Here is an 18,477-nt window from a genome sequence, read left to right as displayed (position 1 = left end):
GATGGCATTTAATGGGGGTGTACATTCTACTGTATAAAGGAGAACCAGTTCGATACATGTCAATTATGATGGCATTTAATGGGGGTGTACATTCTACTGTATTAATTTGAACTGTGCTGGAAAGCTGAAATACACAACATACTGAATACTTTTAGATAGATTTTAATTCTTACAGTAACAATATACTGACTTGAATATAGCTTTTGTTGTTCACAGCAAGAAATCTTCAAGCATGACTGAGTTGATATGAGCATTTTTTCAACTCCACTGCATCAATTGGTATATTTTCCTCTGGAAATCTGCATGTTGTAAACTTCTCGGCCCCCTGATCAGGTAACAGACTGCACGGTGGAGGTGTAACATTGCTCGTAGTTCCCTCCACATCAGTGCAAGTCCATGGCTGTTTCTTGGCCTTTGCTGCCAAGCTGATTGTCACATTGGAAATGCAGATACCTGTAAATGTGTCACCTGAAATTCCCTCCAATCTTGCTGCCATTGTGGCGTTTTCAACGACCATGTCCCTGTAGTTGATTCCTTGTATTACAGGCAATGCGTGGGGATCGTAATTCTCATCGGCATGTGACCCGTAATCGCCAGTCATCCAAAACGCCCATTTCATGGTATGCATTGTCATCCTCCTTACATATATGTCTTTTACATATCCTCCCCTTCCTATGCCTGTTTTGATCCTGACCCCAGATTCAGAATCAACGGCTACTATGTCTTCTGCTCGGACATCTTCGATTCCACCCGACATCTCACTCCCCAGTGCAATGACAGCACTTGTCGGGGAAACGCACGTGAGCCTTCTGATTACCAATTGCTTAGTTGGCCATCCAAATCTTATGCCATACTCGTCCCAGCCGCTCTTGACAGCTACACAATCGTCTCCAGATATTATGTAACAATCCTCAATTCTAACATTTGTGCAGGAATCTGCAGAATAAAGTGAGTCATTGGTATTGAAAGACGTATACGTTTTGAGAAAGTTGGTTTGGGATACGAACCGGGGTTGATGCCATCGGTATTCGGGGATCGAACGGGAGCGATAATCGTGATCCCTTGAATAAGAACATTGCTGTAGAACATTTGCAAGTGAATCAAATCATGTAGTGTTGGATTTCTGTACATATTTCTCTATGGAATAACTAATTGATTATACCTGCTGTAAACAGGATGAACATTCCAAGCTGGAGAATTCAGCAGGGTCAGATTCGATATCTGTATGTTGCTGGAATACATGATCTCGATCAAGTATGGTCGGGTGTACTTAAGCTTATTCTGATGAAACAGCTGCCACCAGCGATCACCTTGACCATCAATGGTGCCATTGTTTCCTGATGTACATTAGGTGAAACTCAAACGTTCAGACACCGATCAAGAAAAATGAGACAAGCTCCAACAGAGGTACGCTTACCTGTGATGACAACATCAGTGAGATTTGTTCCAAATATTAAACTGATGTACCGTCCCCCTGATGTGTCCCTTCCATGACCGTAGGATGGCAACGGTTCGACCACCGGCCATTCGTTCGGATCCTATTGAAGTAGTTGAAAATCAGTCTTAAGCTATAGATGAATCGAGACGATTCGTCCGATCAAATTTAGATAATTGTTCGTGCTCGTGGGGATGAACCTTGAGCTCGAGGTTGGTTACCCCCAGTTTTGACTAATCACTTCAGTTTCTTAAAGTCTTTGCCTTAATGACAACATCAAACTTACCCCATCTACCATAGCAGCCCCTCATCTAAAAGCTCAATATCTCTCCTAGAGTCGTACCTTCAACTTAATGGTGATTTAATATATTATTAAACTTGGAGGTTGTGAATTCAAACCAATTTGAAGCTCTTACCTATTTTATGGGAATGACGCATTTGAACTTCTAATCTCTCGAACAAAATGAATTTATACGGGAGGGAGGAATTTGAACCTCTAACCTTCCGAACAAAGTGAATTTTATAGGTGGGAGGAATTTGAACCTCTAACCTCCAGAACAAAGTGAATTCTACGTGAAGGAGGAATTTGAACCTCTAACCTCTTGAACAAATTGAATTTTATAGGAAGGAGGAATTGAACCTCTAAGCTCTCGAACAAAGTGAATTTTATGAGAATGACGAATTTGACCCTCTAACCTCTTGAACTTGAAATTTACAAGAAGATAGAATTTGAACCTCTAACCTACCCGACCCATAATGTGGAAGCAAAAGGCATCATCAACAATAGAAACTCCTTGTTCTCAACACTTGTAGCTATTCTCATTTTTATCCTTATTTAAAATTTTATTTTTTTAATTAAAAAAAAATGGATAGGGAACAAATATGAAGCTATCAATTCACGTGATGCTGCAACTCTATTATAAATATTAATTTGGATCTAGTAACACATCACTCGTGAACTAATATATAAATTATATATATATATTTAAAAACTAAAATTTTTAATTATTATTATTATTATTATTTTCATTTTTTTAAATTCAACCCCAATAAAAGATATATATATATATATATATATATNTTACAATAAAAGATATATATATATATATATATATATATATATATATATATATATATATATATATATATTTAAATTTAGAGGAAAATAAAAGGTTATTTATTTCTACCTGAGAAGCGAGAAGAACAGCATCCTGATGAAGAAACAGAGTGAAATGACTAGTAAGGTTGAAGCTGCCAGTGAGCCACCTCCCCGCCGGCACATACAGCTGAGCGCCGCCGTCCCCGGCGTACTGGCTCAGCCGCTCCACGGCCGCCTGAAACGCCTTTGTATTCGACGTTTCGCCGTCGCCAACACCGCCGAACTCCGTTATTGAAGCAGTGTGAGCTCTGCAACTAATGGCGCCATATTCAATCCCATTGTCCTCTAAAATCCTCGCCTTTCTTCCCTCAACTTCTCCCATCAACGCCGCCGCCAAAACAAGTACCAAAAACGTCATTTTCACCGCCTGTGAAAACAAGAACAGCATTTTAAATTTATTCAAAACTCCAAAAAAGTTATAAAAAAATTAAAAAAAGGTTGCAAGAATTTATTCAAAATACAAAAATGGGAAATGGGTCGGTGGATTTAAAGCTAAAAGGCATTAAAAATGGAAGCTTTTTTGAAGAGAGGCTGATGAAGGAAGCCATTGGAGAAGGTTCGTGTTTTTCTTACATCAGCTTTAATGGGGTTTTTGCAGAGTTCCTCCATTGGCATGATTTCAGAGAGAAACTGAGCTTTTTGGGGAAGGTGTGAGTGTGAGAGAGGATGGAGTGAGTGGGTATTTTTATAGAATGATTTTATTGTCAATAAATAATTTGTTTGGATAAATTTTTTAATTTGAGAATATTTCTATAAATAATTACCTACTTTATTCAAATACAAAATCAACACTAATGCATGTTAGATATTGTTTTTATTTTTTAATATTTTCGAAATGGTGAGACTTCTTTCTTATAAGGGTGTGGAAATCTCACCCTAACGAACGCGTTTTAAAATCGTGAGATTGACGACAATACATAACGGGCCAAAGCAGACAATATTTTCTAGTGGTAGACTTGCGACTATTACAAATAGTATCAGAGCAAGTCATCGAGTTGTATGCCTGTGTTGGGCCTCCTAAAGGATGTGGAGGATGGTAAGATCCCACATTCGTTGGAAGGGAGAACAAAACATTTATAAGGGTGTGTAAAACTTAACTGTAAGTCTGACAACAATACATAATAGAATAAAACAAATTGAAATTTTAACTCTTAATAGTCATTTTTTACTCTATTGAATTGAAAAAAAAAAGGAATTAAATTAAATAAAAAGAGTACGATTAAAATTAAATTAAATTAACCATAATTTCCATGCAAGATTTTGAGAATTATAATAAAATAAATATTGGGTAAATTAGAAGTAAAATAATGTTGGGAAATTTCAGCCACAGAAAATAATAATTTAAATTATATATATAAAAAAGTGGAGAGTACGATTTTACATTTCTACCCCTAACTTGATATGGTGGGTGGGTCCCACGTGTTGTCCTTATTGGAACTTTTTGAGTTTTGTTTGATCTCGTGAATCCTTTCTCTTTCATCTCTCTCTCTCTTCTTCTTCCGACCGAACCCACTTCGGCCACTCACGGGTTTTATAATAAAAATAAAATAAAATAAAAATAGATAATTTAATAATTCCATTAAAAAAATATATTATGGAATTAGTTCCAACAATTACTTCTTAAATAAAAAAATGTCCAAATTTCGATACTAAATATCAATATGAATGGAAATATGTGATTATATATATATATATATATATATATATATATGTTGGGAAGTGACCCATGTGTCGTTTATCTCATCGTAACATTCCGAACGCCATCCATTTAGGTTCTCTCTAGCATTGAACTCACACGTATCTCGGTAAACCATTTACAGCATATGGTCTAAATAGCAAGTGTATAATTCAACAAACGCATTTATTTTTAAAAATTCAAAGTGACACAGATCTGCCATTAGCATTTTGTGGATCGTCTCTAAGACTTTGAAGTTGGGGATTTTCTATCAGTTAAATTTGGACAACGATAACATTTTTATCCTTATCGTTAGCTGACTGAGGCAGATTCACTACAGGTTATATGTTGGCAAAGGAACTCGAGAAATGTAAAACATTTGTAATTATATGTTTTTTATGATTAAATTATCGAAGATTGAGTTTTGGTTCGTTTTTTTTTAATTATTTATGGTTTTATTAATACCATTTTCACTAGTACAGTCACTCCCTATCAGCTTTCTCTATTTGGGCTTCTTACGGCCCATTGTCCCTTTGGTCTCTCTTCAACACTTGGGCTTAGCGATCCAATATTCTTCAAAATGGGCCGTTTTACAGGCTCTACTGAAACTTGGGCCCCCATGAAATTGGACTTAGTTGGGCCCATTTAGCAATCCATATGACAAATCTCGACTTTAGACCACGTGCATTGCATGGGCCACGTTCTTTAAATATTTCCACCGCCTTATTCCTTAACACCGTCCAACTACCGGCCACCACCACCTTCCTCAACTTCCGGCCATCGCCACCTTCCCCAACCAGTAAGATAATATTTCTTGCCAAATTATTTTTTTAAAATATATTTATTTACTCATTTTGGAAAAAAAATAATAAATTAAAAATTGCATTTTTTTTTTAAAAAAATTGAAAATATGACAAATTTATAATTCAATTATAGATAAATTTAGACACTAAAATGACTTGATCTACTTTTCAGTTATGGGCGACACTAAATGATATGAACCAAAAGACATCAATCATACAATATACTTCAATGAAGATGTGAAGAAAAGGTTGTCAAAATTATCAAAAGATGTTTCAATTCATGCCACATTGAAGAAGAATGAAGTTTGATTGTTATAAATTTTGGGTGGGTTACAATTTAGAGTTATTGTATTTCATTTATGTATTTTAAGACTTTATTTACGGTTACAATTACATAATGGTTAATTATGGTCATTAGGTATGAATGTTACCACTCGGAATGACTTTATAGTTTCATTTTGAGGCTATATAAAGCCATGTATGTTGTATGTGTAAGAGACTTGAAAAATATAGTAAAAAGAAGCATTTGTGCTCTTCTTTAGCCAATGGCTAAGTTTCTTTGCAATTCTATGTAGTTTAGGTTGCATGTAGAATCATTCAAGCTCGACATGATCAATCTTGCTTGTGGAGTGATTCGAATCTCATGGAAGTGTTCTTGCCTTGAGATATTTGATCAACAAGAATCATTCAAGCTAGACATGATCGATCTTACTTGTGGAGTGATTCAAATCTCAAACAATGTTTTTGCCTTGAGATATTCGATCAACAAGGTAATCCGAATCTTACTCCCCTTGTAGTGGTTCATTTTCTTATCACTAAACCTAACACGACTAAGTTTCCCAAATGGGTCGTCAATTTTTTTCAAATATCGAGTATAATTTGGACAATTATGTCATTTGTCAAAAAGTTTTCTATAGAGGAAAGATCTCCCGAGATTCTTATCTCATTCCATTCTAGTGGCTCAACCAATACCTAATGTGCGAAAACCCAAAAATCTATAGTTTTCTGGCGAAATAAAGATGGACTGAGCTACTTATTGATATAATCACAGTTAACATCACCGTAGTCAGACTATCAAATGCGAAGTCATAAGAATATTACGAGTCTGACCCTTTTGCAAATTTAGCGAACTCCTTTTTCGTATAATGATTTAGTGGTAAACCTCTCGTTCAGTTTTTATTAAATTATGGGACAATTTGATGAATAAATAAATAAATAAAAATGGTAAATAATTTTTTTTATAAAAAGTAAACAAATTCAAATAATTTCTATTTTTAATATGATTTAGACATCAAAATAAAATAAAATAAAATAATTGTACAAAATTATGAAGTAGCCGCCCCATTAAAGGCCAGCAGCCATGACCAAAAAATGCCAAATTAAGGAATGCCATTTTTTACACGTGAGAAAATCCATTAAATAAATAAATAAATAAATAAATACAAATTTCATTAAAAAAAAAAAAAACATTTATTAAACGACAAAATGGCAAGAACTCTTTCTTCCCAAATTGCATCTAAGATTGAACTTCTATTAATAAATTAAAATTCACTCATTTTTTTAATCTAATAAATTCTTAAATATTCAATTTTGTATTTAGTATAACTCCGTTGAAATGTTTAACAGTAAGTCGACGTAACATGATTTGAAACAATATGATAATAGTGTTTTATCACGTCCACTATGACACTAGAATAATACAGAGGTACATAAATGAACTGAGATGCTTAAAAGAATTGAAAGTTGCTACTTATGAATGAGCCCGAGCCAGAGACGCGACACACATGAACCCACCAACAAGGTTCAGATTGTTTTTCAGTGACTCAATTTAGAAACTTCATAGTTAAGCGTGTTTTGTATGTTGGGTGACTTATTGAAAACTTTTCTTAATACATGTAAGTGATGACAAAATATACTAGAACTCATGTTGGTTCCGTAGTGATAATCTTTACTCTTTAGAAGTAAAGAGTAAGTAATGTGATCATGTCACAGTAGATGAATGTCGGGACCATTAGATATCGAATCCTGGACATAGGCGTTTCATTAACCGTTCTTCCAACATTCTAACAAATATCTAATAATTATTAAATATTTATAAAAGGTCGAGTAATATATTGAAAAAGTAATGGATTGTTTTCCATGCAAAAAGCATGGTTTTGAAATTTTTTTTGTGGCACATTGGAGGATGAAAAATTGTCTCTAGTTTTGGGTACAATAATGTGACCCTAAGTCTACCAATAATCAAACTCTTTTCATATAGTCAATATTTCATAATTGTAAAGACTCATTTAACCGGTTGGATCGGGGCCAACAAAAACCCGCTTCAAATGGGTGAAAAATCTCTATTTAGATGAGGAATGGAGAAGGGAATGAGGAGAGATTTCTCCCCGTTAGTTAATCTGGGTCGAGGACGAATATTAGATTCTCAGTCTCGATTCCCACCTCCGACCCTACCCTGCCTCACTCTACTTACGTAAATAAAGAACTTGATCCATACGAATTTCACAAGGACGAGAATTGAAATTGTGGACACGGAGGGAACGAGAAAAGCGTCCTAGAAACAAAATTTTAAAAGTATTTACCTCTTCAAAACCGTCAAGTTTAAATCTTAAAATTTCCGACCGAACAAAAAACACTATTTAGTTACAATTTTATCCTCGTACTTCCATCCATCCATTCGAAACTATTGGCTTAGCTGAGTGATTTCCGGGAAGAAACACAAAAAGTTTATTTATTTATTTATTTATTTGAAAGAGGGTTAAATAGTCATTTCACATAGAAAAAAGAAATCCTATAATATTTATTCGAAAAAACAAAACCCCCTCTTTATTTCTGGGAAATTGCCCAAATATGTAATTGCAAGCGACTGGCTATAAAATCCCTCAAACGCCTAACAACGTATGGCATTCCCTTCCGCCACAGCCGCCGCCGCCGCCGCCCGTCGCAGTTCCCTTCCAAATCCAAATCTCCACTTCTCTCTGTTAAATACAAAAATCTCTGCTTAATCGATGAACCGCCGCCGATCGGAATCGGAAACGGAAACGGAAACGGAAACACCTACCTCTCCGACCGCCATGGGCTACCCCGTAGGCTACTCCGACGTTTGTATCCCGAACGCCTTCCTCCATCTCCTTTTCTTCCTCGGCTATATTCGAAGCCTCATTATTTCAATCTTCCGATTTCTAGGGCTTTTCGATTTTCTCGAATCCGCCATCGTTTGCCCCCAAAATCCTCCTCCCTACATCTTCCACGATCGATCCGTATCGCCGCTCCTCATCGACGAATTCGTCCCCGTCGTCAAATTCTCCGACATTGTCGTCTCCACCAGAGCCGGATTTCCGTCGGAATGTTGCGCCGTTTGCCTCTGCGAGTTTCAGGACGATGAGGAGCTTAGGTTTCTGAAGAATTGCAAACACATTTTTCACAAGAAATGCTTGGACCGATGGATGATTCGCGATCAGAGAAGCTGTCCTCTCTGTAGAACCCTAATCGTGCCGGAGGAGTCAATTCCGCCGCTCATGGATTTTCCCGGCTGCTCTGAGTTTTTCGGCGACTATAACTAGATTGCCTTTTTTTTATTAACCAGAAGATTGCTAGTGGTTATGTAGATAAATTAGATTTTATTTCCTAAAAATTAAAATAAATAAATAAATAAATAAAATTGTGAANCGTAGTGATAATCTTTACTCTTTAGAAGTAAAGAGTAAGTAATGTGATCATGTCACAGTAGATGAATGTCGGGACCATTAGATATCGAATCCTGGACATAGGCGTTTCATTAACCGTTCTTCCAACATTCTAACAAATATCTAATAATTATTAAATATTTATAAAAGGGCGTTTCATTAACCGTTCTTCCAACATTCTAACAAATATCTAATAATTATTAAATATTTATAAAAGGTCGAGTAATATATTGAAAAAGTAATGGATTGTTTTCCATGCAAAAAGCATGGTTTTGAAATTTTTTTTGTGGCACATTGGAGGATGAAAAATTGTCTCTAGTTTTGGGTACAATAATGTGACCCTAAGTCTACCAATAATCAAACTCTTTTCATATAGTCAATATTTCATAATTGTAAAGACTCATTTAACCGGTTGGATCGGGGCCAACAAAAACCCGCTTCAAATGGGGTGAAAAATCTCTATTTAGATGAGGAATGGAGAAGGGAATGAGGAGAGATTTCTCCCCGTTAGTTAATCTGGGTCGAGGACGAATATTAGATTCTCAGTCTCGATTCCCACCTCCGACCCTACCCTGCCTCACTCTACTTACGTAAATAAAGAACTTGATCCATACGAATTTCACAAGGACGAGAATTGAAATTGTGGACACGGAGGGAACGAGAAAAGCGTCCTAGAAACAAAATTTTAAAAGTATTTACCTCTTCAAAACCGTCAAGTTTAAATCTTAAAATTTCCGACCGAACAAAAAACACTATTTAGTTACAATTTTATCCTCGTACTTCCATCCATCCATTCGAAACTATTGGCTTAGCTGAGTGATTTCCGGGAAGAAACACAAAAAGTTTATTTATTTATTTATTTATTTGAAAGAGGGTTAAATAGTCATTTCACATAGAAAAAAGAAATCCTATAATATTTATTCGAAAAAACAAAACCCCCTCTTTATTTCTGGGAAATTGCCCAAATATGTAATTGCAAGCGACTGGCTATAAAATCCCTCAAACGCCTAACAACGTATGGCATTCCCTTCCGCCACAGCCGCCGCCGCCGCCGCCCGTCGCAGTTCCCTTCCAAATCCAAATCTCCACTTCTCTCTGTTAAATACAAAAATCTCTGCTTAATCGATGAACCGCCGCCGATCGGAATCGGAAACGGAAACGGAAACGGAAACACCTACCTCTCCGACCGCCATGGGCTACCCCGTAGGCTACTCCGACGTTTGTATCCCGAACGCCTTCCTCCATCTCCTTTTCTTCCTCGGCTATATTCGAAGCCTCATTATTTCAATCTTCCGATTTCTAGGGCTTTTCGATTTTCTCGAATCCGCCATCGTTTGCCCCCAAAATCCTCCTCCCTACATCTTCCACGATCGATCCGTATCGCCGCTCCTCATCGACGAATTCGTCCCCGTCGTCAAATTCTCCGACATTGTCGTCTCCACCAGAGCCGGATTTCCGTCGGAATGTTGCGCCGTTTGCCTCTGCGAGTTTCAGGACGATGAGGAGCTTAGGTTTCTGAAGAATTGCAAACACATTTTTCACAAGAAATGCTTGGACCGATGGATGATTCGCGATCAGAGAAGCTGTCCTCTCTGTAGAACCCTAATCGTGCCGGAGGAGTCAATTCCGCCGCTCATGGATTTTCCCGGCTGCTCTGAGTTTTTCGGCGACTATAACTAGATTGCCTTTTTTTTATTAACCAGAAGATTGCTAGTGGTTATGTAGATAAATTAGATTTTATTTCCTAAAAATTAAAATAAATAAATAAATAAATAAAATTGTGAATTTCCAATATTTAAAATGAAATTCCATTTAAATATTAATCCAATTTTTTTGGATCATTGAAATAAAATAATTAGTTTATGTTCTTTTTAATTCTAATTCTAATCCTAATACTAATCATGTTAATTTTATTTTTATTTTCTTTTAATTAATTAATTATTTATTTTTGTCACTCTGTGATTGAACTCACTAGATTCAAATAAGAGAAATTAAATTAATATATTATATAATAAATGGACCTAAAAATTTAAATTTGAGGATTCGAATAAGATGAGAAGCATGCTATTCGATAAGCTTGTTGCACAAAATCACATATAAAAATATTATAAGGTTCCATTTGGCTCTTTCTTCCACGTTTTCTTTCAAACAATTTCATTGCTTATAACAGTGGCAAACTCGTGGGGTTCATGTCATTTACGCTGAGTTTCGTATTTTTATTTGCTAATCTTTGTTCCCCGTCCCAGTTTTTTTCTCAGAGATTCCACATTGGTTAGCTGTAGGCTTGAATTGTTACAAATTGTATTAGAGCCAGATACCAAACGGTATGTCAACGAGAACACTGGTCCCAAAATGGGTGAATTGTGAGATCTCATATCGATTGGAGAGGGGAACGGAACATTCCTTATAAGGGTATGGAAACCTTTCTCCGATAGACCCGTTTTAAAACTGTGAGATTGATGATGATACGTAACCAGCAAAAAGGGACAGTATCTATTAGCGTGGGTTTTGACCGTTATGAGATTGATGATGATACGTAACCAGCAAAAAGGGACAGTATCTATTAGCGTGGGTTTTGACCGTTACATCTTCTCTCTCCTCTCTTTCCTTCTTCTATTCTCATTTCAATTAGTACTAAATTTTCATATTGTATCGAATTTTTCCAACACGAACATAACTAATAATAAAGTGAAAGATTCGAATCTTCGTCTTTTACGATCTCTTCTTATAAAACAATTTTTTAAAATACAAAATTAAAGTTAAAAAAGGTATAATATGGTTGTGATCTCTTCTTATAAAACAATTTTTTAAAATACAAAATTAAAGTTAAAAAAGGTATAATATGGTTGTAAACCCTAATTTAGTGAGGGTATATTGGATTTGCAAGCCATTATTTTGCCTTTTATGGTACTTTTGAAGGGCAAGGCATTGGGTGTGAAGGCATGAAGCTTCCACTTCATTTCTCCGGTGTTTGTGGATTTTGAAGGGCAAGGCATTGGGTGTGAAGGCATGAAGCTTCCACTTCATTTCTCCGGTGTTTGTGGATCTTGTCTCTATTATTTCTCAAATTAATTTCTGCTCCAATTATTGCTATTTTTTATTTTTGTTAATAGATTTTATATGATAAAAACAAATAAAATATTGATTTAAGAATGGATGGCAACTAATTTATGGAATTTCCACGTCATTCATAGTACAACTTGCATAATCTTAATCAATAATCACACCATTGGGCCAACAAAATTCTACCAAAATAGCATTAATTTAAAAAATTTATACCTAATTTATTATATTTTTTTATTTCCTCAAATTTTAGAAACTAGTTTTAAAAAATACTTTCAAAATTTCAAACAAAAAAACTAAAATACTATCAAGCACAAGGTGATTTTTTAATTTTGGATTTAATAAATCTTCAACTTAACCTAAATATTATCCGTTTATCATCTTAATAGAATTAATGTGTGAGAGATCTCACATCGATTGGAGAAGAGAACGAAGTATTCCTTATGTGTGTGTGCAAACATCTTCCTAAAAGACATTATAAAACCGTGAGGCTGACAACGCTATATAATAGGTCAAAACGGACCATATTTGCTAGTGGTGGGCTTAAATTGTTACAACACTGAACGATGTGTCAACGAGAACGTTGACTCTCAAGGAGTACACTGTGAGATCCCACATCAGTTGGGAATGAGAACAAAATATTCCTTATAAAAGTGTGGAAACCTCTCATTAATAGACACATTTTAAAACTATAAAACTAAAAATAATACGTAGCAAGTCAAAATAGACAATATCATTTATATCATTTATACAAGAGAACAAAAGTAAACAAAAGTAGAACTAGATTGATGTCAAAGTAGTGCAAGTGGGGTAATGAATGGAGGTGTTGATCCATTACTCTCTCTAACAAGGTTGGAGTAGGTAAAGACAAAGACAGACAAATCATGGCTTCTCCCACTCAGTTTATCTCTCTCTACTAAAAACACACAAAAAGGTAAATCATGGTGAGATTCTTGATCTTCAAAATGGATATGGATGCCTCAAAAAGCACAAAGAAAAAGTATCAATTGTCTTCTAACTTTGTTTAAACAATGAAGGATTCCCAATCTCACTCCTTTTAAAGAGAATCATAAAATGTCTTCTAACTTTGTTTAAACAATGAAGGATTCCCAATCTCACTCCTTTTAAAGAGAATCATAAAAGATCTGTTCGAAAAACTAACGAGAAAGTATCTTTTTTTTCTATATAAAAATAAAGGATACGGATTAAATTAATAAAAATATTCTTAAAATTTATACCACTTAAAACTTTCAAAATATCTTTTTAATTTGATTAAATTAATAAAAATATTCTTAAAATTTATACCACTTAAAACTTTCAAAATATCTTTTTAATTTTTAAATATTTCATTAATATCTTTCCATATTTTAAAAAACTTCAAAAATATACTTACCGCTAGTAATTTGTTTAATAAATATTAACACTCTTACACTATATAAAAAAATTCAAAAAAATTCAAAAAAATTCTTACGTTTTATATATGGATAGAAACCGTCGAACCTTATAATGTTAACTTTGAAAATTCATAAGTATTTTTTAATATGGTACTAATGAAAATAGTATTTTTGAACTTTTTAACTTGAAATTTTAAATCAATCAAAAGGTATTTTTAAATTTTTTAAAAAAAGTTAGTTATTAATGACGCATTTGAGAAGGTATTTTTGAAACACTATTAAAGTTAAAAAAATATTTTATGAAACCTTTCCAAAGGTTTGAAGGTATCTTTTAAACAAAATATTAACATTTTCCATCCAAAATTAACGGTAAGAATATTTTTGAAACTTTTGATAGTTTAAGGTTATTTTTTAGACACGATACAAACTTTAAAAGTATTTTTATTAATTTAGTATTTATATCAATTTCAAACTTAAAATAAATCTAAAGCATACGATACTTCTAATTGATGTATAAACTAATGGCTACGGTTGGATTTGTCAATTGTCATTGACAATCTACACTATAATGTCACATTCATAATTTAATAACATGAGATATCAGATTGAAATGGCTGACCTGTCTTTGCCAGTGCCTTCAATGCTCCACCATTCATCTATGAGCTCAACCAATTTGAAATTGTCCTCCAAAGTAATCAGTGGAATAGTCTCCATCACCTTTAAAATGAAATTACAATAAAATTAGGAGGGAATAATAATAAAGGGTGACTAAACAAGCTTTTAGTTTTATTTATTTAACTCTTATAAAATCTTCCAAACAATAATATCGAACTGATATGGGGAAGTATTTAACTCAAAAGTTTAAATCTCCATGTGTTTTGGAGAGTAGAACGAAACATTTCTTATAACTGTATGAAAACTTCTCACCAGACACTAGCAAACACATTTTAAAACTTTGAGAGGAAGTCGGAAGAAAAAACTCAAAGAAGACAATATTTGCTAGTAGTGGGCTTGGACCATTACAAATGGTATCATAGTTAGTCACGAGACAGTGCGAGACACTAGTTGGAGTAGGACTAACCCTCTCCATAGTAGACACGTTTTAAAAACCGTGTGGCTGATGGCTATACATAACGGGACAAAATAAACAAAAAAAATAAAAAATAAAAACTTTTGGAAATACCTGTTATCAAATAAAAATATGCCAAAAGTAAACAAAAAAAATAAAAAATAAAAACTTTTGGAAATACCTGTTATCAAATAAAAATATGCCAAAAGTTCAAGGCAGATGATATAACTAGTTTAGAAATGAAACATCATATTTGGTTACCTAGAAAAAGCCATCTAGGGTGGATTCAAACCTTGCAACTACTTCTAACATTATTTGCTTAATGGAACAGTCATCAACAGTAATGCCTTGAAGCTAAAAACTAATTTGAACAATGCCTTCTATCACATACAGATTAGCCAAGACAAGACGCAAGATAATAAAGATGACGAGGGGTACCGATGTTGATAGCTGCCAAGGACCGTCGAGATTGTCTACAGCAAATCGATGACACTCCCTCTCTCTACAAGTGATTTTATGGGCTTGTAGCGAATAATGTGTAATACATTGGCCTCCATCTCAAAAGGCTCCTCTCTGTAGAATTTGATAACTCATTGGGTATATTTTNAAAAAAAAAAAAAAAAAAAAAAAAAAAAAAAAAAAAAGAAAGAAAGAAAGAAAAAAACGGAAATTATAAAGAGAGTCAAATGATAAAAAAGAAAGAAAGTTACATTAACTAGATGCCCTGTCAGGTCCCACATCGGTTGGAGAGGGGAACGAAACATTCCTGATAAGGGTGTGGAAACCTCTCCCTAACAAATGCGTTTGAAAACCGTGAAGCTGACTGTGATACATAATGGGCCAAAGCGGACAATATCTGCACTGGGTTTGATCTGTTATAAATGGTATCAGAGCCAGACATCGGGCGGTGTGCCAACAAGGATGCGATTGTGAGATCTCACATCAGTTAGAGAGGGGAATGAAGCCTTCCTTATTCCTTATAAAGGTGTGGAAACCTCTCCTAACATATGCATTTTAAAACTGTGAGGTTGACGGCAATATGTAACGGGTCAAAGCGGACATGGACAATATCTACTAACAGTGGGCTTGAGCAGTTACATGCCTCACTTCCACATTTTCAAGCTGTGTACGTGTTCAAGATATTCCTTACTAGACTACAAATGTGTCTAGTGGAGGTTCTGGAAATGAATCAGACAAAACCAAAATCATTAAGATTCAAATAACAAATAATTTACCGACTCCATAACAATAAGGTTTCATATGTGCTAATAACATCCAAAAGAATACAATGCAGATATGAGCTAAATTCAGTGAAAATTTTCCTCTGACAGTTTATAAAGGACAAAATCCACATCATCTGACAAGTCATATTACTAAGAAGCATGAGTGAAAGAATATATATCCAACATGGGAATTGATCTGAACTATCCTTCATATTGACTTAAAAGTTACAATTCTGACCACCTATGGAAATCTTAGAAAAGCTTCAATGATGGGAATACTGAAGCTCAAGTCTTTTGGAACCTTAGGTTTCTAAAATATGTTACAAATGAACTATTTGGTCAAAGAAGATCATCAATGCTCTGTAACGAGCCAGGATCCAATAGATCAATATTACCAAAGGAATTGGACCATGTCCACATGCATTACCGTCTGCAGATTCAAATTGGGATATAACATGAATGTGAACATTAAAATTAAAATTTAAAAAAAAAAGAAGAAGAAGAAAAAAAAGCTCTGTGGAAAAATCAAAGAATTTATTTTGGAGGTGTTTGTGAGTACCCATGTCTCCTCTTCACTTGTTATAGATTGCCTCAAAATTTCTTGATTAACTATTAGGCAATTTTGATAGAACACTCTCATCAAAATGTTTTTTCATATCATGAATGCACCTGCACCACAACTAGAATCTCAGAAAACAAAACGAAATAAAAAAATATAGAATAAAACTTGCTAGACTTGAAATATTCATATTTATAGAAGATAACTTTCATCCATTAGTAAATGTTATTTAGTATTGTTGGGAGAGAGTCCCACGTTGGCTAGTTTAGGGAATAATCATGGATTTATAAGTAAGGAATACACCTCTATTGGTATGAGGCCTTTTAGAGAAGCCCAAAGCAAAGTCATGAGAGCTTATGCTCAAAGTGGACAATATCATCTATTGTGGAGATCCGTGATTCCTAACAAATGTTATCTCTTCTTCGGAAAGACATCTCAAAAGTTCATTTAACTTCAAGATATAGAACCTCGATTGTTTTAAAATCAAAAGAGAACGGAATATAAATTGAAGCATTAAATTAACTCTCTACGTGGGCCTTGGTCTGTTCTTCATGCTTGTATGGAATTTACACATTCATAATTTCAAACGCAATGAGAAGTCAAACTTAATGTCTTGGGATGAAAAACTTAAAGCGATCATTGGGAATTTTGCAAGGTCTTGTTCCCCAATTTTTGTGTCTAAAGCTATGCAATGGCCGTTACGTTTAAGGCAACTACAGAGTAGCGAGGTCCAAGGTCTCTCAATGGTGAAGGCAACAAGATAAGGATAAAGAGCCCACCTAATAAAAAATAATGCTCTCTGACCTCACCTCACATATAAAAATGTTCAAATAAGCACAGTTTATTGGCTCAGATAGCTGCAGAATCTAATTGAGATTAGAACCTATCTATCCTGAATTCAGAAAACAAATTCGTTCTAAACCCTTTGTCTGGGGATTTCTTAACCAACTATAATTTTAGTTGAAAATCAGGCTTGAGGAAGATAAGTCATAGGTAGGAGTTAATAATGATGGATTTATAAGTCTGTAATCTAGCTTCTTCTCAAGGTTTTTAAAACACGTCTGCTAAGGAAAAGCTTCCACACCCTTATAAAGATTATTTTGTTCCTCTCTCCAACTAACGAGGGGTCTCACAATCCAGCCCTTCGGGGCCCAGCATCCTTGGTACACCGTCTGGTGTCTACCCCTTTGGAGCTCAACATTCTCGCTGGCACACTGCCCAGTGTCTGGATCTGATACCGATAGTAACAGCCCGGAGGGAAAACTAAGATCACACTCATCACCATCCTATTCATGTCATTAAATTAACTTCCTCTGATACTCGGCAGTGTCAAACAAAATATAATATCAAATACTCAACAGAGAAATAAGAAAATAAGCAATCTCCTTGAACATTCTGAACAAAAACTGGTTAAAATACGTAAGACTTGGGACAAACTTAAAGGAACAATATGAAATGGCATATTTACTTTTAGCTAGCGCGCAACAGAACCTCTGAAATTTGATTGAGATAAAACACAGAAAGAAAAACACTGATGAACACATTTGACATATTGCTAATTCCGCTTCTTCAAACCCTCATAATATGCTCAATACGGCTTTAGATTCTCGTATAGAACCCTAAATCCCAAATCCCAAGCTTCTCGGGTCAAAAATTAAAAGAAAAACCATCGCAACAACAAAAGAGAAAGAACAATGAATTCAGGAAAACAAACTCAGAAATGAAAAAGAAATATTCCAGATCAAAATTGAAGAAATACTTACATGTGGAAGAGGAGAGGAGAAAACTGGAGCAAATGAGAGAGGAAGGATGCGTTGGGTGTTAAGGGAGAACTGGAAAAGCCAAAGCCAGCAGAATGGCGCGAAGGGAAGAATAAAAAATGAGCTTCCGAACCGAACTATTAAGCAAAACCCAATTCTAACCGAACCGAACCGAACCGGAAGAGTTCGGTTTCATCGGTTTGAATATTATTATATTTATGTTGCGCTAGGAAAACAAAGAAGGAAAGGGAGGCGATAAATTCAAATATTAAATTAATTTAAAATTATTAAATACATATTTTTAAATATAATAAAAGTTATTATAATTATTTCATATTTTTTCTAGATTTTAAAATTATGTTATCAAATTTTGTCATTCTAATTTAGACATAAATCAGTGAAATGACTTTACGGTTTCATGGGAGTTCTATATTGAAAAATGAAAATTATTTATTTAAAATAATTATTAACATTATTTTATTCGACCCTCAAAATAATCCAAAAAAATACCGTTTGTTCAAGAAAATAGTTATTAAACTTTATATTATTTTTAATTATTAAATACGGGTATTAAGAAAAATGAGTCAAAAGTCCGATTAATCCAACTCAAGTTGTTCAGGTTGGATTTAATTTAAATAAATTAAAATTAGC

The 18,477-nt window shown here is 34.4% G+C and overlaps 3 protein-coding genes and 1 long non-coding RNA gene across 5 annotated transcripts; 2 read left to right on the top strand and 2 right to left on the bottom strand.

The window, feature by feature from the left end:
- Positions 1-53: 53 nt before the first annotated feature.
- LOC111473265 (probable polygalacturonase) lies at positions 54-3,269 on the bottom strand. Its single transcript, XM_023118801.1, has 6 exons — positions 3,168-3,269; positions 2,623-2,961; positions 1,418-1,538; positions 1,163-1,337; positions 1,008-1,078; positions 54-936 (listed from the first exon to the last, which is right to left on the bottom strand). The coding sequence occupies exons 1-6, from the start codon at positions 3,207-3,209 to the stop codon at positions 227-229; spliced, it is 1,458 nt and encodes a 485-aa protein (XP_022974569.1). The 5' UTR covers positions 3,210-3,269; the 3' UTR covers positions 54-226.
- A 4,615-nt stretch (positions 3,270-7,884) lies between these two features.
- LOC111473271 (uncharacterized RING finger protein P4H10.07-like) lies at positions 7,885-8,719 on the top strand (the record flags this gene model as incomplete). The annotated part of the gene is made up of 2 exons (XM_023118808.1): positions 7,885-8,173; positions 8,259-8,719. Coding segments are annotated over 2 exons (666 nt in total), but the record flags the coding sequence as incomplete, so codon positions are not given.
- Positions 8,720-9,687: 968 nt separating this feature from the next.
- LOC111473270 (uncharacterized RING finger protein P4H10.07-like) lies at positions 9,688-10,528 on the top strand (the record flags this gene model as incomplete). Its single annotated transcript, XM_023118807.1, has 2 exons — positions 9,688-9,976; positions 10,062-10,528. Coding segments are annotated over 2 exons (666 nt in total), but the record flags the coding sequence as incomplete, so codon positions are not given.
- Positions 10,529-12,614: 2,086 nt separating this feature from the next.
- Positions 12,615-17,906, bottom strand: LOC111473272. Of its 2 annotated transcripts, XR_002715621.1 has the most exons (5): positions 17,830-17,906; positions 16,067-16,176; positions 14,723-14,857; positions 13,835-13,932; positions 12,615-12,737 (listed from the first exon to the last, which is right to left on the bottom strand). It is a non-coding gene; the product is annotated as an uncharacterized LOC111473272 (long non-coding RNA). The 2 variants fall into 2 exon arrangements; XR_002715620.1 differs by lacking the exon at positions 12,615-12,737 and having other exon boundaries at positions 13,638-13,932.
- Positions 17,907-18,477: the final 571 nt, after the last annotated feature.

The sequence above is a fragment of the Cucurbita maxima genome, unplaced genomic scaffold (genome assembly GCF_002738345.1).
Source record: "Cucurbita maxima cultivar Rimu unplaced genomic scaffold, Cmax_1.0 Cma_Scf00113, whole genome shotgun sequence".
In the NCBI taxonomy this organism is placed as follows: Eukaryota; Viridiplantae; Streptophyta; class Magnoliopsida; order Cucurbitales; family Cucurbitaceae; genus Cucurbita; species Cucurbita maxima.
Note: the sequence above shows the minus strand (reverse complement) of the source record. Positions and strands in the feature narration are given on the sequence as shown.

What these genes read in the sequence shown, in the direction of transcription:
- LOC111473265 (XM_023118801.1), bottom strand. Translation starts at nt 3,209, where the DNA reads ATGCCAATGGAGGAACTCTGCAAAAACCCCATTAAAGCTGAT. An exon ending in CACTGATGTTGTCATCACAG is followed by an intron (nt 1,338 to 1,417) that starts GTAAGCGTACCT and finishes AATGTACATCAG; the next exon opens with GAAACAATGGCACCATTGAT. An exon ending in TACCGATGGCATCAACCCCG is followed by an intron (nt 937 to 1,007) that starts GTTCGTATCCCA and finishes TTTATTCTGCAG; the next exon opens with ATTCCTGCACAAATGTTAGA.